Source organism: Aptenodytes patagonicus, chromosome 4, assembly GCF_965638725.1.
Source record: "Aptenodytes patagonicus chromosome 4, bAptPat1.pri.cur, whole genome shotgun sequence".
In the NCBI taxonomy this organism is placed as follows: domain Eukaryota; kingdom Metazoa; phylum Chordata; class Aves; order Sphenisciformes; family Spheniscidae; genus Aptenodytes; species Aptenodytes patagonicus.
Window position 1 is genome coordinate 34,512,089 of NC_134952.1, and position 21,808 is coordinate 34,533,896.

At 38.0% G+C, this 21,808-nt stretch overlaps 1 protein-coding gene across 5 annotated transcripts in view; it reads left to right on the forward strand.

The window, feature by feature from the left end:
- Positions 1–21,808, forward strand: part of SLC7A2 (solute carrier family 7 member 2) — a 57,407-nt gene that overhangs the window by 26,368 nt on the left and 9,231 nt on the right. Inside the window, exons 1-8 of one of the 5 annotated variants that reach the window (XM_076336328.1) lie at positions 1,951–2,087; positions 8,202–8,592; positions 9,834–9,989; positions 13,277–13,442; positions 14,010–14,146; positions 14,825–15,047; positions 17,598–17,737; positions 21,490–21,592. In XM_076336328.1, coding sequence (XP_076192443.1) covers positions 8,217–8,592; positions 9,834–9,989; positions 13,277–13,442; positions 14,010–14,146; positions 14,825–15,047; positions 17,598–17,737; positions 21,490–21,592 — 1,301 coding nt within the window. In that variant the 5' untranslated portion in view covers positions 1,951–2,087; positions 8,202–8,216. Of the gene's footprint in view, positions 1–1,950; positions 2,088–4,058; positions 4,143–4,195; positions 4,297–8,201; positions 8,593–9,833; positions 9,990–13,276; positions 13,443–14,009; positions 14,147–14,824; positions 15,048–17,597; positions 17,738–18,145; positions 18,283–21,489; positions 21,593–21,808 lie in introns of those variants that run through there. The other 4 variants (XM_076336324.1, XM_076336327.1, XM_076336323.1 and 1 more) reach the window with 4 other exon arrangements.

The following is a 21,808-nucleotide window of genomic DNA, read 5'->3' on the forward strand; positions in this document are numbered from 1 at the left end:
TGATACCCCAGACAGTGGTTCCAGCTCCAGGAGTAACATAAATTCATAGATCAGCCCCAGTACAGTGCATCTTCATTAACCTGGCAGGAGTCTACCCAAAAGCGATCGAAGCAGAACACCCGTTGGCCAGGCTAGCCTCACACTCAGCTTTTCTGTGGGGGTATCCTGCCCCGATACTGTGGGGAAGGTATGCCCGAGGAAGGCTAACTTTAGAAGTCAAGTAGAAATGGAGTCTCTGTATTCAGCAGATTATGAAGCATCTACTTTTTTTTTAAAGTGGAAGGGATGTTTTCCATGATTAAGCAATAAATCACTTAATTTATGCATTAACAACAATTCCTAGTGGATCTACATGGTCGGAAGCGATTCAGAACTGGTCTTGAGGATGTTAACTAAAATCCACAGGAGTAATTCTCAAGTCATTCATGGACTTACTAGAGAGTGATGGTTTGGGAAAAAAATGCCTAGATGTTGTCATGGTTGAGAGTGATGCTCCTTAAAAGTAATTTCTGCATATTTCCATACAAGAAACCTAACCTGTTTAGCAGCCTGCACCTCTAGCATAACTTCTTGTTTCTGTCTTCTGACTGGGTATTAACTGCGAAAGAGATAAAGTTCGTATTTAACACGGATGAGGTCAGCACGAGGGGAAGAATGAGCACTGTTATCATTAGAGCTTCAACAAACAAGACCTTTTCTCTTCGCACCTTTTTGCACTTTAAGAAAAGAATAGCCTTGGATAATGTAAGAAATGACATCTGGACTCCTGGTCTTGAAATACGGCCCATCGCCGTGGAGCACACTCTTCTTGGAGGCATTTCTCCTTGGATCTGGGAAGGCTGACGAAAGGTTGTCTTTGTCCCTTGCGTGTGGCCGCAGGAAGAGGACTTTTCATGAGGGAAGGAAGAGGAGCCTTCTGTGCTCCTGCAGCACTGGCAGACTTTACACTCAGGGAAAATTAAAAGCTGAGAGCAAGTTGCAGGGGCCTGCCACACTACATGTGTTTTTCTCCATATTTTCTTAGGGAAGACTTTTTAATGATGAAAAGCATAGGGCTTTTCTCAGCAAGACTCATACTTTCAGTGTTCTCTGAACAAAAAGAGAGACACTGAAACACAAGTGTTTTAAGGGAAACAGTATGCCGTGAATAATGTTGGCCGGAAATGCTACTACGTGTTTGGGGTGGGGTTGTCTGCCATTGGAAGTAATAAAAATGCAGCTGTATATTATCCATTGGGGTTTGGTTTATTCTGGAAGCTAATTTTTAAGAAACTGAGGGTTATTTATTGGTTGTGTCACAGGAATATTTTGACTGTTCTAATTCCAGTCTTCAGCATTTTTACATTTCAAGCCATATAAAGGAGAACAAGATATATGGTGCGCCTATCCCAGTTCAGCAGAATGGGCTCTAACCAGACTCTGTAAATATACTCTCTTCTGTGTTGTTTCTAGCCACAGCAATGCTTTTCAAATTATTTATTTTTTTCTAAAATTTACTCAGCAAAAGCAGTTTTCATGCTACAGTATTGGATTCAGGTCTCAAAGTGTTGCAAAGTATCCTTCAATATGCTTCAAAGCCAGTTTATTTTTTACAAGGGGAGTGAATGCAAAAGCTGGGAAGACACTGCTTTCGCAGTGGGAGACCAAGTTTGACATCCGCATTTTTGCTTTTCTTTCAGGACGTGTAAAAGGAGTCCCTGGGGGGCGTGTGGCGGGTACCCTCACAACAGTGTGCGTTTTATATGCAAGCACGTAGGTGTGTTTAAACGTAGAAAACGGCATTCCAGTTGGATTTTGTGTCATGAAGAGAGTGGGTATGATTTATCTGAACAGCAGCAAGACTTTCTCTCTCTCCCTCCCTGCCTTAGCTGGGCAAATAGCTGGCCGGCTCACAGCCCTCCAATCACCCAGGCTGCCGAGCCTCCACCCCTCAGCACCAACAGCTTTCGCACCACTTACAGCTGGCTTTTAAAGCAAATATTTTAATAAAATCACTTTCAGTCATTACTCTTCCATTTAAGACAGCAGAAGTTCAGGACTGGGTAAGAGAAGCAGAAGTTTGCCCAGCAGAAGTTGCTCTGAATCAGGTTTGTAATGAAGTTTACTGCTGAAAGAAGTAACCTGAAAGCAACATAGCTTATCGTAGGAACCTTTGCCTTTAACATATGTGCTTTCTGAGTAGCAAGAGCTGTGGTATGCAGTATTAAGTTTAGTTTACATTACAGCGTTACTGTGTTTCTGACAAAATGCAACTTACAGTGTTAATATATAGAAGATGCAATTTATGTTTTCCTTCCCAGTCTGACTGGAAGGTGTTTCTGCTTTTGGATGATAAAGCTTTCCTTTTCCGTTTTATACATATTAGACTTCTGTTACAGGTGCTGCTTTCCAATTTTAGGGCTTTAAGTATTATTTAAATACACGACTTTAAATAGTCCAAGACATTAGGAGACTTGTGAAAGTATTGGGCACAACATCAACTTTTAGGACACTTGCAGTAAAATCATGTGTTGTCTGTGCATGTGTGTACACACACACACAAATCATAGGCTATACCTAGTTTTGCTTCATCTCTGAATTCTTTTACTTTCATATATTATTGCTCTAGATCTAATCAATGCAATACTGCAATTTTGAATAAGGCTAAATGTACTTAAGAGCAAACAAATTTTCTCATAAGTTCTACAGATGGAAAATATAAAATATAAACTTTTACAGTTTTTTTTCAGGAAAATGAGGCTGAAGGAAGACTAAATTAATTTGTATATAATCAGTATATATTTATTTTTTTCCATTTTCAATATGTTACAAACTTATTGGATTATTTTCTCCCTAATTGGTATGCTGTTTAAAATGTTAAACTACTGCACCTAAAATTTATAGTATAGTATATAATATTAGCTCAACAAAATAGTTTATAAGTAAAATATCTTTAAGTTACTTTTGCTTCAGGAATCTTTAAACATACATCTCAATAACAGTATTAAAACTTTCAGAGGTTTTATATTGCTTTATAATGGTTGCTTTCCATATGAGATTTTTATCTTTTTTATTAGCGCTTTTAATGGAAAAATTTGTAGGAAAAGTTGAATGGCAACTGCAGCAAAACTTTGGGTTTTCCCACCTGTAGCTTGGATTTGATGTGTACTAACTTAAACCACTTATTGCACGTAATTAAATTAAAATGTTATTTTAATGGAAGAGTGTGGTAATACATGATATAAGTTACTTCACAATATCCACCTATTGTTTGTGTTTTGTTTTGGGGTAGGAGGCTGTTAGGTTATTTTTACATGGAAAATACTTTGCAAAAATGGTAGATTTTACGTGACTGTGAAGCAGTCAAAACAATTTTAAAGATGAATACAAACCTTGCAGATGGAGACTTTGTCCCTCGCATTGCGGTTGTAGTTACAAGTTTTTTGACACCAAACTTTTCCTGCTAGAAGAGGGCTAACAATAGATGACCATTAAATGTTCCTGATCATCCATCTGAATGGAAGAGCTGGTATGAATTATAAGGCTGAACTCATCTTCCTGGGTTAGCATTCAGATGCCTGGTGGTCAAGCAGTAAATTATCTGATTTACAGCTGTCCAGGAAACACTGAAATTAAGAAAGGTCTATCAGCAGCTACTGTAGAGAAAAAAACCCAAGACAATAAAGAAGAAAAGGGATTGGAGAAGTATCTGTGCTTATTCAGGTACTCTGACAAATACCGTGAATGCCCATTAGACGTGAGGAAGCTTTTGGGTTTTTTTTTCCTCCCTATGTTGGATAGATCTGTCCAATTTCTTTCCTGTCTAAACTAAGTCCTCCTGTCCTGCCTGTCTCTTTGTTGCATGCGGTTGAAGGGGTAAAACCGTAAATTGCAATGTGAACGGCATTGCAATTCTTTCTAGGAATGCGTTCAAGGAAGGCGGAGGCTTGAATATGGGCTGAACATTGTTCCTCAAGTCTAAGGCAGTTGAACTGGGGCTTCCCTTTTTCAGAGGACTGTTGGAGGCGTATTCTGTGTTATAGAGTAATCTGTAGCTAAAGAAAAACTTAGTCCAAAAGAGACTTCAGAAGTGCAGTGACCCAGCACATGCAGAGCCAGACAGCTGCCACCTCAGTTGTACACAGCAAAAAGAACGCGCCAAGGTCAGTGACAAATAGACTTCACAGGTGTTTGCTTGTGACAAATGTCTCTGGAAAGTAGACTTCACCGAAGTGGAGCCTAGCACAGGTTTGAATGCATAGGAGAAGCAACAGGGGTCTGCTCCTCACCTTAATTAGGAATGACTGCACACTGTTGGTGAGTGAAGGGCATTTTCCTTTCTGGTTTCTTATCACTAATTTCCTATGCTTAAACTCTGTATCAGCTCAGGATTCAATCTCTACTCTGTTTAAACTGCATGAAAAACTCAGCCCACCCTGACTGACTGCACTTTCAGGCTACATGCCTAACGCTGTTGTTCAAAGGCAGGGAGGTATCCAAGTCTGCTCTAAGAAATGTAGGACAGGTGCCTCAGAGATGCCTCAGAAGCACTGTGAGCTCTGTCAGCAGCAGAGCATTCAGAGAGCTCACTTCCTTCTTGATTGATTACCCAATATGTTACCAAAAACCCCATTTCCCAACCTGTCAAGTGTGCCTCCCCCAGGAGGCTCTGAAAAGAGCCAGTGCTCATCAGCTGTACGGGACTTTCAGCAGGGGCCTGGGCCAGTGCTGGTGAAGCAGCAGCGAAGAGGAAGCAGAGGCCACAGTGGTCTGCTAGGACGAGGCAGGCTTAGACTGCAGTGGGGAAAGGAGGAAGTAAAAAGCAGCAATTAGGAAAATACTGAGACCTGCTGGTCAAAAAGTAGGAGAGATCATTTTTTTCTGTGTTTGCTTACCCTACTTCATGTTCCTCTCTGTCCTAAAGATCAATAGAAAAGGAAACTGCGAGATTTGCCCAATCACGCCGCCGTAGGAATAAGACCCTTTTTAAGAGTGAGTGGTTGCAGTCAGTGTAAGCTTATCTAGGACAATGCTGCCACCAAAAGGCATACCCAACTGTTACCTTCTTTGCTTCTGTAGGTTAGTATTTGGGTGTGGGACGTGCTCAGCCACAGTGTTAGGATAAGCTGTGCTTGTGAGTCAGCACACGTCAGCACTGGGTCAGAGCCCAGGTTGTTCTCTTGCAGGGGATAATGTGTTAAAGGATCTGTCTTACAAGGGACACCTCAGAAAAAGGTTACACTTGTCAGTGATTTCTGAAGACACTTTGTCACCACTTACCTATGTTATTTGCTCCTGTGTGGAGGCCAAATATCCTTATAAGCTCATCAGTTCTTCGTGCTGCACCTTCCTATCGAGTATGAAGTGATCAGTACCGGAGTCTTGGGATGTCTTGGCCAAATCTGAAAGGGGGCCATGTCTGGCCAATGCTAGTCTAGTTACAACGCTGCACTTGGTACACACCATCAGAAGTTGTGAAGCAGTGTTCAGACATTGTTTATTATGCATGTGTGCATAGTAAGTATAGGAAAGAGTGTAAGATGTTCTGGATTGCAGTGGTTGTTGTAAAAGGATGTGTGTTCATCAAGTCCATGTTAGGATGCATACACCTAAAAAGATAAGTTTCTCATGCGTATGAGATTTTTTTTTTTCTCTATAGACACAGTTTGTATCTTGAACCTTGTCTTTGGCTGTGCTCCAGTTTTTAAAGGCTAAAGAAGAAAGGGTGGGTTTGAGTCCGAACGGGTGTTTCATCTTACTGGCTTGTGGCGAAGCAAGAACCAGCCTCCTGTCCTCTCCACAAGAATCAGAGAAAGCTGAAGCAGAAGAAATAATCCTATTTTGTCACAAGGATTCCTTCTCAGCAGAGAAAACCATAATATCACTCACCTGGCCACTGCAATAGATGACTTTACAACCTTCAGGACTTCTTGTCCCAAATTGCAAAGGAGCAGAGCAATCTGAGATGCCGTTTGAATAACAAAAGTCTTGGAAACTGTTTAGTGTTCTGAGAACAACGTCTGCCAGAGTAGTTTCTCCTGTTAATGAAATGCCAAATGAACTATCATTTGGGGGGTGGGGGAAAGAATTCCTTTAAAAAATGCCATGTTTCTGCAACATTGAAATTGCTAAGGGGAAGGACATGGAGTCAGTCACAAGAGCATTGCTGCCTGTCGCCATGGGCTACACCCTAATGAGTATATTAATATAACATCCTAAGTGATTGCTACAGCTTCAGAAGTCTCATTATGGAAAAAAACATAGTGGCCCTGGGAATACTTGTCAAAGTGCAGCCCAGGATAGACAAACCTGGCTTTGGGGGAGTGGAGTGCCTCAGCCTCAGGCCCAAAGAAAGAATGCTCTTACTGAAGAGTTCAGGAGCTACAGCAGGGGATTTTGCCTGAACAGTTCAATGGTCATTCCCCTCAGAAGAGCTTATAGATATCTTCTGTCTGCCGACATGCACATCAACTTAGTTGTGAAGCTGATGTGTGAAATCTCCTCGGTGGATGAAGTCTGCATACCATGGGCAGATACTTATCTCTGTGAGCCTGGCGGGCTGAAAGGACTGCCTAATTGCAGCAGAGCTTTGGAAACTTGCCTGTCTTGCCTCCTTCCACTGTCCTGGGGCAGCTATCACCTTTCTAATGGGCATTAAGCATCACTGCCCAGAGCTATCCAATTCCATTCACTATCCTTTATCAAATTCCCCTTCCTTGAAAGGGAATGGAGACCTTTTTTTTTTTAAAGAATGCTCTTTGAAGACAGAAGTGGCATGTCTTGAGTGTACTTGGGGAGCTACTACAATAATAGGGAAAAAATGTTTCTGCACTGAGATCTCTCTCTTTTTCATACCCAAGGGGATTTTTTCCAAGCAATCTCATATCAGGATGGCAGTTCTCTTGCTTCTGACTCTTTGTTCTAGGATCAAACACTGTTAAGTGAGCTATCCATCTTGATGCAAAGTCATTGCTGTTAGTGGATTGAACTACTGTGAGTAGAAATGCCCTTTACTGGTCTAGAAAACTGATACAGACTGGGGAGGAATCTACCAGCAGAATATCTTCATCTAACTGAAAAAGATTCTCAGTTCTCAGGAGGGTTCCACTTAACAAATCATGAGCAGAGTATAGAAATTTATGATATGAGTTGCAAAGGCAAACATCAGTTTGGGGAGATGGCAGATGGTATCGCTTAATTCTTGCCAAACTCTTAGTCATCAACAATACAATTCAAACAAATACGTAAAGAAAGACAGAGCTTGTACATTAATGCTGCCTCTTTGAGATATGATTTTCTATGGGATGCCCGTGTCCTACCTCCCAGGCAAATGCTTTGGACCCTCAGCTGTCATTTTTTTGAGTTGGGAAGCAGGCTCACTGCTGTTCCTCCTAGCAGGCACCCGTATCACAGGCCAGAGAAGCGCTGCCCACCTGCTGGCCTCCAGAACCTAGCTGGTCACAAAATCTGAGCTTGTGTGCAAGAGCTGATCACACCCCACACTGCGACGTGCACTCAGAATATTGAAGAACTGCAGCTGGCATGGGATGAGCAGTTATCCCATCAGGTTTTGTTAGATGATTGTCAGGGAAAGTTGTATGAGATTCCTTGTAAAGATAATTAGTTCTGGGAAACTTCATTGGTGTAGGAGGGAGTAGAAACACTATTTTAATCTGCTTTCAAGCAGTTTTTACTGAAGCAAATTCTAAAGGCAAAAGCCATGTATTTGAAGGCAAAAGGAGATTGCATTGGCTCTGTCAGAAGGCTATATTTTAAAGCTTTTGGTATTTATAGCCTTGGTGTTGGAGTTTTAGATCTTAAAAATCCTTATTTATGTTGGTGCTGATCCTTGTCTTAAAAGTCTTTATGATATACGAGATAATAGATGTCTGTTCTGGTTCTGTTTTAGAAATGGTTAAGAAGTGGCCATCAGCAGATAAATAGAAACAATTTGTTCTTTTTTACAGCAATGTAGTAAACCTAAAGATAATGGATATCTTTTCCTGGGGAAATAAGTGTTAAATATAAAATTAGGGATACCGAATCCCTAATATATTTCTTGGGGAAAAAGCACATGCCAGCTTATTTAATGTCATAGAAGAGTGTAAATATATGAATTGGTAGGTATGATTAAAGTTCTTTATGCAAATATGTTTCTTTAGTTGTTTTGCACCAATATCCATGCTACCTTTTATGTACCATAATGATTTATTTTATTTCAGAGCTCTACTTTCACCATGTTGCCCTGTGGACCAGCTTTGTCCTTTGTTCGGTGTCTGGTGCGGAAGAAGAACGTCAGTGGTGAAAGTCTTGAGGACTCCAAGTTGTGCCGATGCTTATCGACGGTGGACCTTATAGCCCTGGGAGTAGGAAGTACTCTTGGTGCTGGTGTTTATGTCCTTGCTGGAGAAGTAGCCAAATCCGATTCTGGACCTAGCATTGTTGTTTCTTTCCTCATTGCTGCGCTGGCATCTGTGATGGCAGGTCTCTGCTACGCTGAGTTTGGTGCTCGCGTTCCCAAGACTGGTTCTGCGTATTTGTATACTTACGTAACTGTCGGTGAACTGTGGGCTTTTATAACTGGTTGGAATCTCATTTTATCCTACGTTATAGGTAAGCTTAAGAACAAACACAGTCTCAAGGGTTTCTGAGGCAGCAGATATAAGATACAGATTTGGGTCTGTCTTTCTTTTCTGTCTCTGTACTTAGCTACTATTGCTTTTTACTCCTGCTGGGATCAAATAACCAAGGTAGTTCGATTAGGTTATTTCCTCCTGTGCATCACCATTGTAAACAGATTTTTTGCAAGATGCTTTTGCGAACAGTGTCTTCAGCAGCATGGACTGAATAACTTGTATGAAAATTGTGTCAGACAGTTCAGTGATGATACACAAGAATAAACAGGATTTCTTTGCTGTCTTTGGTCAGCAAGAATAATTTCAGTAAAATCAATAAGCATATTTTTTTCTGAATATACACAGCAAGGACATTTACAGGGACCCCATCACTATAGTATCTCAATTCAAGAAAGTCATGAAGTACTAACTTGTTACTATAACCTCATGCTAATTAAGTGGTGTCCTATCATGTAATCCCATAAAATACAAAGTTGACCAGACCTGAATAAAATAAATGCTTATATGGCAGATATTCAAATAACTATTTCAGTGCTTTAGCAGAGACAATGTTTTTTGATTCAAAAATGTTTTCTTCGAGAGGTACGTGTTCCAAGCATCCATTATATTGTGTATAAGCACGCCTAGCTGTATATGTATACGTAACTACAGGAGTGTTTCCCAAATCACTACAAAATCAATACTTGGGCATATTGAAGTGTATTTCATGATAGGAAAGTGGTAGAAATAAGGTTGTTATTTAGCTGTGGCCACAATACACGAGAGTATTAGTCTTAAATACTGCCTCCAACAATACACATCTTCCTAGGCATTTTTTTGCTTTACTTTCAGGTGAACAAACTTTCCTTCATGTTCTTTCTTAAACTGCTTTCTTACATTGCTTTATATTGTTTAACATATGTCATATTGTAACTTTAGAAATAAGTGTCTTCCAGGATGACATCAAATATAAATGATACAGAAATAATTCTGCAATATTTTGGGAATAAATGAGGTACAAATTTGTATATTTTAGTTGTAGAACAATATGTTATCATTTAACTATGTAGAAAAATTCTATAATGTTAAAATCCCTTGGCAAAAAAAATGACTGTTCTAACACAAGCTCTGCTTTTTAAAATGCAAGTAGCGACATTCTTAGTTTTATTTCTTTTTCAGTAGAAGTAACTGTATCCTTGTATGTATGCAAAACCCTAAATATGCATGTATTTTATGAAGGTACATCAAGCGTAGCAAGAGCCTGGAGTGGCACCTTTGATGAACTTCTTGGAAAACAGATTGGTCATTTCTTCAGTACCTACTTCAAAATGAATTACTCTGGACTAGCAGAGTATCCTGACTTCTTTGCTGTATTCCTTGTATTACTTCTATCAGGTAAGACACATATATGGCTTCATTTATGGTAGTTGTGATGTCAGAGTGTTTCTTACAGACAAAAATGCTGAATTGTAGTTTGTGTTTTATCAGAAATACCTTTATAATGTCTGAGATGTTTAGATGTGCATGTGTGTATTGACACAATGACTCTGGGAATTAAATTTATATAATCCAATTTTCATGTGTACCCTCTTTTTTTTTTTTTGAAGCTGAGACATGAAACAATCACTTGTACTTTTTTATAAAACCCATGATACAGATTGATAATAAACAGGAAAATTATACAGTTTTGTGTGGTTTTTATGGCTTTATCACTGGTAAATGCTTTCAGAGGGACCTTGAGGTTAAGCTCTGTAGTTTGGTAATGTGATGTGCTCTCCTTAAATCACATATTGTGTATGTAGTGGGTATTTGTAAGGGGTTTTTTTCCCCTCTAAATTGTATTCAGTATAAAATAACTTTCCCCTTTTTAAGTCTTCAAAAGAGTTGTCTAGCCTAGAACTTGTTTGAGCTAAAGGGCACTCCAAGGTACTGGCATGGCCCAACAGACCGGTTTGAACCTGAGTAAACCTTTCATGACTACTCCACTCAGTTCTGTTTCTTTTACATCTTTACTCATGTATCATGTTTTTAAACCACAGAAATTGACACCAGCTTTTTGAGAGATTGGAAAGCTCAAAAATACTGCAACTTATTTGCATGTTTGCATTTAACAATTGCTTTCCACAAGGAAACATTCTTACTACCACCAGGAGAGAAGGAAGCAGTATGTGTATTTTAAAGTGTATAGTTTGTTTTCAGCCAGTACTAGAAGCATTTCAGTAGAGGCCTTACTCATATCTCAAATATTTGTTGTGTTCTGTCTCTCTTTAGATCAAACAAAAGCAGGAGCTTTTTTTCTCTGGAAAGTGAAACTGATAAGTTATATGGGTATAACCTTCTGTTGTCTTATTCTGTTACAACGGGCTTTTTGGACTACTTGGGAAAATGTTTCCATTCAACTCCTAATGCTAGAATGAGTGGCCAGTGCATCCTAAGCTTTTATTAGGTCTCTGTACATAAAAACATGAGTTCCTACAGTAGTAAGCTTTAATTTATGGCTGTGCTTGTATCTTCAATTCATTTCTTCCTTCTGCCTCTTTTGGTTTTGTTTGTTTTACTAGAAGAAAGCAGAGAACAAAAAATGCATAAGATGCTGAAGTCCCTAATTGAAAAATGTTTGAGAACTACATTATTTAAAAGATTTAGGATGTACCTACACTGTGAGTCACATTGCAGTGTAGGTATTCCCAAGCTGACTCAACACCCATACTTCCAGAAATTTTACCCAAAATTTTTGAGGTGGTTGTCATATGGTCACTAATGTAAGCCACAAGAAAGTAGCAAAAGTAGAGTAGAGTCTTGAGGAAGTTAATTGTACAGTTTTAAGAGTAGAATATTATTTAAATGCATTAATTTTGTAGACGTTTTAAAAATAAATGCCTTGAGATTCAGAAGAATTTCATGCTTGCAAACCGAACATACTTTGTGAATTACCAGCATTAACAGTTGGTGCTGAGGCCCCTGTGTCTGCGCTTAGGAAGATCAGGGAGTTTACTAGACAAGGTTTAGCCCAGAATCTTGCTAGGCTTGTGGTTCGAAGTTGCCTATAGGACCAATTCAGACCCTTATGTCTTCAGGAGTGATGGGATTGAATTTGGTATAGCTGGAATGGACCTTTCATTTTCACCTCCTCCAGAGGAAGGAGGAAAAAACAAACCTTTTGAAAAGCAGACCACTCCACAAACCAAACTATAAAATGCTAGTGCAGATGCTGCCATCTTATATCTGTTTTGTCCACTGTCATTGAGGTTCCTAACATCAGTAGTAGAGATTCTTGATAGAAGAGGAAATGTTTCTCCTGTGGTTCTCCACTGCTCCTGAGTTTTCATTTGTGTCCTGTCTTTTCATCCTCACCATCATTCCTTCTTCACTTCTCTTGTGCTTGTGCTGCAGATTACCTCTCCAGGTCTCTGTGGTAAGCAGCCAAACCACCAGTGAATTAACTGGGTGGAATTCACCGCTGCCAAGAGGAGGGGCAGTGGGGATGGCTCAGGGCTGTGTAGACTGAGTAATTGGATTCTGAACTGCGCAAAGCTGAATCATAGGAGCAGCAGATTATCTTTTACAGAAAATATTATGTGCTAAGTACAAGCAAAAGTCCACAGAAATCTGGCTTGGTTTTGGGTTTTTTTTCCTACAGAAAGGACTTAAAAAATGTATGTACTATGTTTCATACTGCATTAGGCTGATTGAGACACTGCCTTCTTGGGAAAAACTAAGCTAAAGAAAGCATACACCTATTTCCAATAAAAATGCCATTGGTGAAGAAAACTTGAGCAGCTTATATGATAACTTCTGTGTTACGATAAGATAGCAAACATCTCATTAGCGGAGTCAGAAATTTTTTGACGTTATCTTGAGAGGCTTAAAATTTTCAGACTTAATCTTTAAATAATGAGGGAAAGCATGTGTGATATTAGTGGAAATGCTTAGAGTGCAAAGAACCTGTGGAGGCTTTCTCAATATATTTAATTTTTCCTGATTTGCTCACTGCCTACTCTTCCATTAAACTGTTAGTACACTTACAGTTGTTACAAATCTAATGACACAGTAGGATCCTGATGGAATAAGTTTCAGATTGTTTAAATGCACTACTCTGCAACCTGAGGCACGTGTATTTTGTATCAGACTTTTTTCTAGAACCTGTGAGAATCAGTGTTTATGAACAGGAGGCATGTATTTCTTCTTAAAGGTTTTATTAATGAACTAGGAAATGGGACTCTTACTCAGTGTTGGATATGCCCTGAAAAACTTAGAGTGAACAGATTACATTATTAATCTAATAATTTTGATTATTTCATTAATCTAATTAATTGTTCTGTAAGGAATAGGTTCCACCAATTTGTTTTTACGAAGCATAGAATTCTTGTACCTATTTTTGCTTCATTGCATAAAATAGAGATATGAATTGGAATATCGGAAAAGTAATAATTGCTCAAAGTACTTTTAAATACTTAAAGAATACAATTAAAGAAGCTTTCTGGTTTGTGGTTTCCAATACACTTGCCTATTGCCGTGCTGTCAAAGAGTCTAGTAAATTTGTGCTACCACTTTTTAAAAGTATAAAATCTAGTGCTGTTTTTTTAGTATTATTCACAGTATTTGCATGTATATCTTCTTTAAAATGCCATTTTATTAGTTTAAGGGACCATTCACATCTATAAAATATTTTTATTTTATAGGTCTTTTATCTTTTGGAGTAAAAGAATCTGCATGGGTGAATAAAATTTTCACTGCTATTAACATCTTGGTCCTACTCTTCGTTATGATTTCTGGTTTTGTGAAAGGAGATGCTGACAACTGGAAAATAAGTGAAGAATATCTCATAAACCTTACTGCAATAACAGAGTAATTTTATTTTTTTTAATCATTTTACTTGCTCATATTCCAAGCAATTTTCTGTTATACTTGCTTTTGTGGTATTGCAGGTATTGTATCAACTGATAGCTCTGTCACTGGGAATAATAAACTTTTTATTCCGTTAAAAATTGTTTTTTATTTTCTTGTCTGTAGTTTCCTTAAAATAAATCTTATTTCAATAGTCTTGTCCGTAGCCATTTGAGAGGTTACTGGCTTCTCATCCTTAAGTCATGTATTAACTGCAGCATGTGAGTATGACAGCAAGAGTTGCCTACACCCTTAGTGTTTTAATATATTTTGCCACAAACTGCAAAGTGAGTAAGATGATAGTTACTTGATTCAGGTATTCTTCCATTTACTGTTATTTTTGTCTTTTTTACAAGCTTTGACATGAAAATGTCTTCTCGTGCAGTTTTGTAAAGCAGAACTATGTCTTGACGAGAGCATTTTAACATGTTTTTCCAGAGTGGTAGGGGAGAAGGATGCATGTGTTTGTTCCACCAATAATAATAAAAAAAAGAAGTTATTTTTCTGCTGTATTTTTGTTCTTTATAGGAATTGCTCATCCTATGAGAATGTGACGAGTATATATGGGAGCGGTGGCTTTATGCCATATGGTTTCACAGGAACATTGGCTGGTGCTGCAACCTGTTTTTATGCTTTTGTTGGATTCGACTGCATTGCAACAACCGGTATAGTATTTATATGTGTGTATATATGTATAAGTATATATGTATAACATGCTTTTTTTGTAAAAAGTACCCACGCAAACAACATAACAATCTGTCTACTGTTCGTCCTTTGCTTTCTCCTAAACCTCCTTCAGTCCATGTAGAATGAGTCTGAGTTCATTCCTGAATGTGGCTATCATTTTGGGAGGAAGGAGGAGATTTTACTTATTTTATTCCTGTTCCAAAGAAATTAATTGTTGCCTTCCAAGTCTGGGAAGTGCTTAGTATACAATTTTTTCTGCTGAAATCATGTTAATCACCTGCTCACTTTTACAATTCTCTGAGATGAGGTATCTCTCCTAAAGGCTGGCTTGTATATGGCTGACAGGGAATGAGTACATTGAACTTATAATTTGTAGGTAGATAACTAGAAATGATGGGCTTTGAGTACTCTAAATATAGAATGTATTTTATGTCCGTTAGTTTACCTTTATTTTTTAATGCTGTTTCTGGCAAGAAAATACTGAGTTTTGTTCTGCATCACTAAGCTTATTTTATACAGATTTTTAAAACTTCTATTTCAAATATGATTCCCATGGCTTAGATTAATAAATGATTTGTCTTTGATGTTATCTTTTAAAACTGAAGGTGGAAATGAGTAAGAATTTTTGGTGGGTTATTTATTTTTCCTTTTTTCAGGAGAAGAGGTCAAGAATCCTCAGAAAGCCATACCCATAGGAATTGTGGTGTCCCTGCTTGTCTGCTTCATGGCCTATTTTGGGGTTTCAGCTGCACTGACACTTATGATGCCATACTATCTACTAGATGAGAAAAGTCCTTTGCCAGTAGCGTTTGAGTATGTTGGATGGGGTCCTGCGAAATATGTTGTAGCAGTGGGATCCCTCTGTGCTTTGTCCACAAGGTAAAGACATTGAAATACTAATTTTATAGGGAAGAGCTGATGGATAATACGTGACATTTAAATATATGTTCATGCGTTCATTTTGAAGGCTCAGTTCATGCAAAGGATTAGCAATAAGTATTATAAGCATGGTTTAGACTTAAGCAGGTCTTGATCACAGTAGGTAGATTAATTTAAGTTCCTTTTTTAAACGGTACTGTTATTGAACTCTACCTCTTTGGCTTATTACCCAAAAGTTTTTTATTAAAATATGTGTTTTCAAACATATGACCTGCAAGTTGTCTTTATTAAGTGATAAAATAAACCTCACCCATTTTGTCCTTTCTTGCTGTCCACTCCCGATGACTCAGCAGCTTCATGGGCTCTGTGTATTTGCAGGCAAAGTTGAAGAGGTGATTAATTAGCTCCATTCCTCATCTTCGTTGCCTGTCTGTTTTCCTCCAGTAGCCAGTCTGTCTTCTGACATCATCCCTTCCTGTGGTTTCTGCGTGGGTATTTGAGGTGTAGATTATAGCTGTGAAAATACGATAATTTATTCCCCTTTGTGAAACTGCGGATGTAACCTTAACTTAACGTGTTATTTTGATTAAAAAGATGAGGGAGGGCATGAGATATATTAGTATGTGTTCATATATATTGCAGCCCAATTGTAATCTGGTAGAAACACTTTCACAGAATAGAACATTGCTTGATACTTGAATTTAGGGATAGAAAAATGCTGATGCCAATGTATCTACCTGAGTTTATGTAGGTAGGGAGTCATTTACGTGAGCTTCAGTGCTAAGAATACTGGCTGCCTTTCCACAAAGGAAAGCGACATGCCTGTTTAAGCACTAATGCTGACAGTACTCTGAGAGAACCCTGTAAGCATCAGCCTGAAGAAGATGAGCACACTGGCTGTGGACCATGATTTAAAGGAAAGGAATATTTCGATGTAGAAGGGGATAGAAAAAGGAAATAGTTCCAGAATGACGTTAAAAGAATTGTAGGGCTGACTGAAGAATGTCATAGTTACACAGTTCATTCTGGGATTATAGTTATTTTCTATCTAGTTGTCATGATCCCCTCATTTTGGAGGGTTTTACTGAATTTTTCCTCTATATTGAGAAATAGTAAAAGTGATATATAAGCAGAAACTAGCTTAAAGAAATTAATACTGGAAAACAAAATGAACTGAGATGGTAAAACGCTTTTTCAGAAATTTGAACTGCTGGTCTCTTTTACCAGCGTATTCTGAAGAATTCTATTTATTCATATGGAGAGGTTAATCTTTCAGTCTGTTGACTGATGTCAGTTTAGAACAAAACAAAGGAAACTATTTCATATTCCTCAGTTTAGAGGTATAATTAAGAAAAAAGTGGGGATCATTGCTTTTGGTCCATGTAGTTACCTCTTACTATGTTATGTTGTGAACTTGTTTCCTCAGGTTAAAGATGTTTGTTAATATTTCTGTTATTTATGTGAATGTACTTAAAGAGGGGTAGGATAAATAAATTTTACAAAGGCACAACAGCAAAAAAATTGGTAGTGGATTTTTTAACAGTGTCCTTATTTGAATCAGAGTTGTCACTCTGATTTAGGAAACTTCCTTTTTTGGAAGGGACATTCATACATCAAAATCAGTTCATGTGCAGTGACACTTATCTCATGTGTCTAACCTTAACGCTTGTGTCTCACGAGCATTACTGGAGGTACTTAGCATCTGTGGTATGTAAAAGCTGTGCCTTCTGTAAGTGATACAGTCGATTCCCTAAAGTAAGAAAGGCAACCATTCACGTGGTTAAAAACTAGTGTGCTTGCTGCAGAGGTTATACTGGCTATGATTTTGCCTTTTGTCCTTTCAATGTTTTTGGTTTTCTTAATTACAATTATTGCGCTTTGAAGGAAAGAAACCACCTAATTTAAGACTATGTTTAAAAAGAGCTTCGAGTTATCAACAGTTTAAAAGCTTTCTGTGTTCTGCTAATAACAAATCTAAATTAATTAGCTTTACTTCTTCTAAAAAAAAGAAACAATCGTAATGAAGCTTGGCTAGAGGTGCTTTAATCGAAAGAAATAATGTGCTCAAGTACAACTGTATGGTGCTTACTTTGAATTACTGTTAATCAGCAGCCTCACATGGAAACGTAGAGTGTAAGAGATGCTGCTAATGCTTATTGATTTGCTGCTGCTGCCTGACAGACTTTCCCCAGGAATACTAAAGCTTAATTGCATAGTTAGTGTGACCTGGAACATGTTTCTGGTCCACTAATACCCAAGAACTACAGTGATGGCAAGAGTTATTTTGCTAATCTGAATTCTCTCTGATGAAGGAGTTCCATTACCTAAATTAATTAAAAAAAACCCCAAAGCAGTCAACTTTACAGGGAAAAAGAAATTTCTGTTTGTGTCTGATCTGTAGTATCTTGGGCTGTGGGGCTTTCTGGTTTTGTCTTACAATCATAAATTTAGTTTCTGTACATGCCGTTAATTAACATTGTTTATCTTGTCCATGATACAACTCTGCATGAACTGTGTTTGCCATGTTGCATGTGTTTGCTTTTTACTCAGTCTTCTTGGATCCATTTTCCCAATGCCGCGTGTAATCTATGCTATGGCGAAGGATGGGTTGCTTTTCAAATGTCTAGCTCAAATCAGTTCCAAAACGAAGACCCCACTAGTTGCTACTCTATCGTCTGGTGCAGTAGCAGGTGAGACTAAGAGTTGATCCTTGTAAAGAAAGGTGCACTGCTAAACATGTTGCATATATGGAAATAAACCACTGTTGTGCAGCTTTGATTTGCTTTGGACCAAAATGATCAAATCTGATTGTCGCCAGGTAAAGTAGGCTACCAGTAAAACTTTTCTCTACCACAGATTTTGTATTTGTTGGTTAATCTCAAGTGCTTTCAAAGCCTAGGTTCAAAATAAACAACAACCCAAACCCAAGAACATCAGTCAACCAAACAAAAAACCAAGAGCAGCAACACAGAGCCTAAACCAAAACTAAACCTAAACCCATTAACTCTTCCAAGCTTTCTTTTTGTGTAGTTGGGTTTACCAGTAAAGCATTGTGCTTTTAATAACCTGTATTTGAACTATACATTTTTCTGTTCTAGTCTTCTCGGCTCTATGTTCCCTTTGCCCCGAATTCTGTTTGCCATGGCACGCGATGGTTTACTCTTTAGTTTTCTTGCCAAAGTGAGTAAGAGGCAGGCACCAGTTTCTGCCACCTTGACAGCAGGGGTCATCTCTGGTAAGCTCTCAAAGCCCGTGTTACTTAAAACTGAGATTTAAACACTCTATGCACGTGCATGGTACTTGATATTTTTGAAAAGGGCTGCTTGTTAACTTCCCTTGCATGTACAATGGGAATAAAATTACCGAGTAATCAAAGGGTGTAAGAACTCCAGATCATGCCAATCATGGTGGTGGTGATGTCCTTAATGTCACAGAATTCAAAATGATTTTTTTTTTTTTTTTAAATATTGCCTTCTTGTATTGTGAATAAGCTTGTTACTTAACCTGGGTCCCTTAGGCTGATGCTCTACTTACAGGGTTTCCTTGTCTGATGTACACCTATACACCTACAGATCACATCTATAAGGGGGGGAAATAACTGTCACGTTTTTTATTGAGACATGAGAAGAAATTTCTACATTTGCAGCAGGATCAACTTTTGTGTAAAATACAAAGATTTTTAAATTTTCTTCTAAAGAAAAAGGATTCTGTTTTTGTATAGGCTTACCAAATTGTGGTTGAGGGGTATGTATGTGTGTTGGGGGGTTATGTGTGTATGCACATATATGTCTGCACATACAAGCCCACATATATTTTAGCAAAGCAGCATTTTGGGAGCTGTTGCCAACTCTTAATGTTTCACAAAGAGAAATTTTTAACATACAACTGTTTCACTTTTGTCCATACTTCTTGCAGAGGTACACGTAGTTGTGCCCAAATTTCATTGCCATTTCAGTGGGATGTCTAATTACCCAGGAAAACTGGAAGCTCTAGAAGTATTTAACACAAAGGCAAATAAATAAGTCTTAAAAGTAATTCAAATATGAAATACCTGCCTTATAACACTTAGCAACCCTGGCTAAAATTGCTATCAAATAAGAGGTTCAGAACTGAGACTAAAATATTATTATTTATAGTCAGGGTCATCCACAGATGCCACAAGACTGGAACGGCTCGCGCCATGTACTTGGTAGCAACGTGGGAAGGCACAGTCATTGTCCGGATAGTTCCCACATGAAGCATTATTATCAGTTCCCTTTTCTTTGGTCAGAGTACAAATAAATTGCATAGAATTACTTTTATTATTTTGACTTTATATTCTTTGAATTTATGACATTGACATGTTCCCCTATAATAATTTGGAAGTGCAGTTATGTGGGATGAAATGAACATCTTTCTCTGAAATCACAGTAATGATAAGGAGTAAGAAAACTTTATTACCCAGCTGGTAAACTGATTGATATAGTCATATAGCCCTGACTATAGCTATGCAGCAGCTGTCACTTGGACTGCTTTTAGATGGTTTGGGGAATTTGGTGTGTCAGCAACTCACCTGAAGACAGCTTTATCTACTGCTGGGGAAGGAGTAATTCCTTCTTCTATTTTTAAGAAGATGCATATTTGGTAACTTGTGGTCATAAATAGTTTTGCCAGAATAGTTACAGATGTATGCAACAGTTTCTATTATCTGACATTTCTATTCATTTGTAGCATGGATAGTTTCATAGCTTTAAGAAATGTTAGGGAGATTAGATGTTTGGCCTCTTAATTGAAGTTACCAGGTCAAGACTACAGCTGAGGCAATTGTCACATGTTATTACTGTGACTTACCTTTTCACATGTGGTAACTGCGATTGTGAAATGCTCCACATAGCAAAATGTTTTGGTGTCAGTCCAAGGTTTCTTCACCATAAATTTATCTACTGTTGTTTCCTACAATTGGAGTAGAATTAAGAGAGGTGGAAAAGCAATACTGTGTCTTTTTTTTCTCTTAGTCAGAAACGTAGAGGCATTTTTCAGTTTGGTTTTAATGTAAAAGAATATTCTGGGCTACAAAGTAGCCTTTCAAAGCTAGGATTAAAAATTAAATATAGCTACTGTACATGAGGTTATAGTAGGTTCTGCTCTTCCTCAGCTTTGCTTACCTATGCTCTTTTGAGCATGCAAAGCAGTGAGGTATTCAGAAATCTACCCCGTAAATGACTTCTTGGATTTAGGAACATCCACCGTCATTAAAGAAAACAGGATGGTCTTCCTTCCTTCATTGGAAAAGGAGATGCACAGATGAAATACAACTTCTGTAACACAGCAGTCTTGTTTTCAGAAAATCACATTTTGCTTTCTCCTTCAGGATCAAAAACCAGGGGGCTGTGTGTTTGTGTGTTTGTGCACTTATACACCTGTCTACAAATATATTAACAAACACATAACATAAACATTATATACAAGTATTTCTGAATATAGAAAAATGTGTGTGTGCATATACATACAGTGTATAAAGGCTACGTTTAATAGTTTCTTTTGATGTTGAGATTACTGGTGATTCAAAAGATTAAGTATTGTTAGATTCTTTCTGCATCTCAATAATGTTAATAAAATACAAAGATTTTAAGAGGTTCTTTGACCACGTATATTTCAAATCAATTAGCATTAGCCTTTCATTTAGTGATGGCTTGTGCTAATTTCATTATGAGCTATGTGTGTCTGTGTGCAAGCAGCATAGACAAAAAAAGACGTTCCAGAATCTCCAAAAGAATGTGGCATTAGCTTTTGTAAACACAAAAACTGCCATAATTACTCTCAGCATCATGAAGCTTCTGCCTCTGATTTCAGTGATCTTAAGATTATTAATTCTTGTGAGATTTTGCTGGCCTTCCCTGAAGGCCACATGAACTTAACTTTTTTTTAGTAAGGTAATCAATTTAAAAAAACCCACAAAACTATTTTATTTGAGACAACTCCTGAAAGTCCTTTTTACATAGAGCTCTTTCTCAGCTCAGCAGAAATTTTACATACCAGTGACTTACTGGGTCGGATCATTGTTCCCCAGTTCTGCAGTGGGAGCCACCCTCTCAGCTGTGGTGAGATTCTGTTGCAGGATCTGAACCTTATTCTATAAAAATGTATTTTTAATGTGGCCCCAATTCAACAAGCCATATGTGCAAATACTTATGTCCAAGTAAGTCCAATACAAATCGCTTGATTATGCAGCATGACTGTACAGCTCATCAGTGCATATCTGTATGAACGAGATTCCCAACTGTAGGGAATTGGGTTTGGGAATGTTGGCGATGACTTCAAAAATGTGTTTTTAAGGATTACCATGATTTCACTCATACTGCTGTCAGTAAATGTAAAGTTACACTGCAGACAGATTTTAAAATCTTAGCTCTTAATATGTCAGCCCCATACAAATCTTGCATTTTCTTTTCTTTTTTTTTAGCTATAATGGCATTTCTGTTTGACCTAAAGGCTTTAGTGGATATGATGTCTATTGGTACGCTTCTTGCTTATTCACTCGTGGCAACCTGTGTCCTCATTCTTAGGTGAGTCAAAACCACCCTTTCCATTCTGGTGTGTTGTGTTGGCCAGTATATAAACAGAAGTGACATTTACAGTGTATGTTTTTTGCTAGATAGCTAAATGTTTAAAAATTTGCTGTATGCATATAAATAATTACTAAGAAGCAGTGACCCATCAGAGAACACACTGATATATTGTCATATCAGTATAGCAGTTAGTCAGGTCAAAGCTTCATGTGA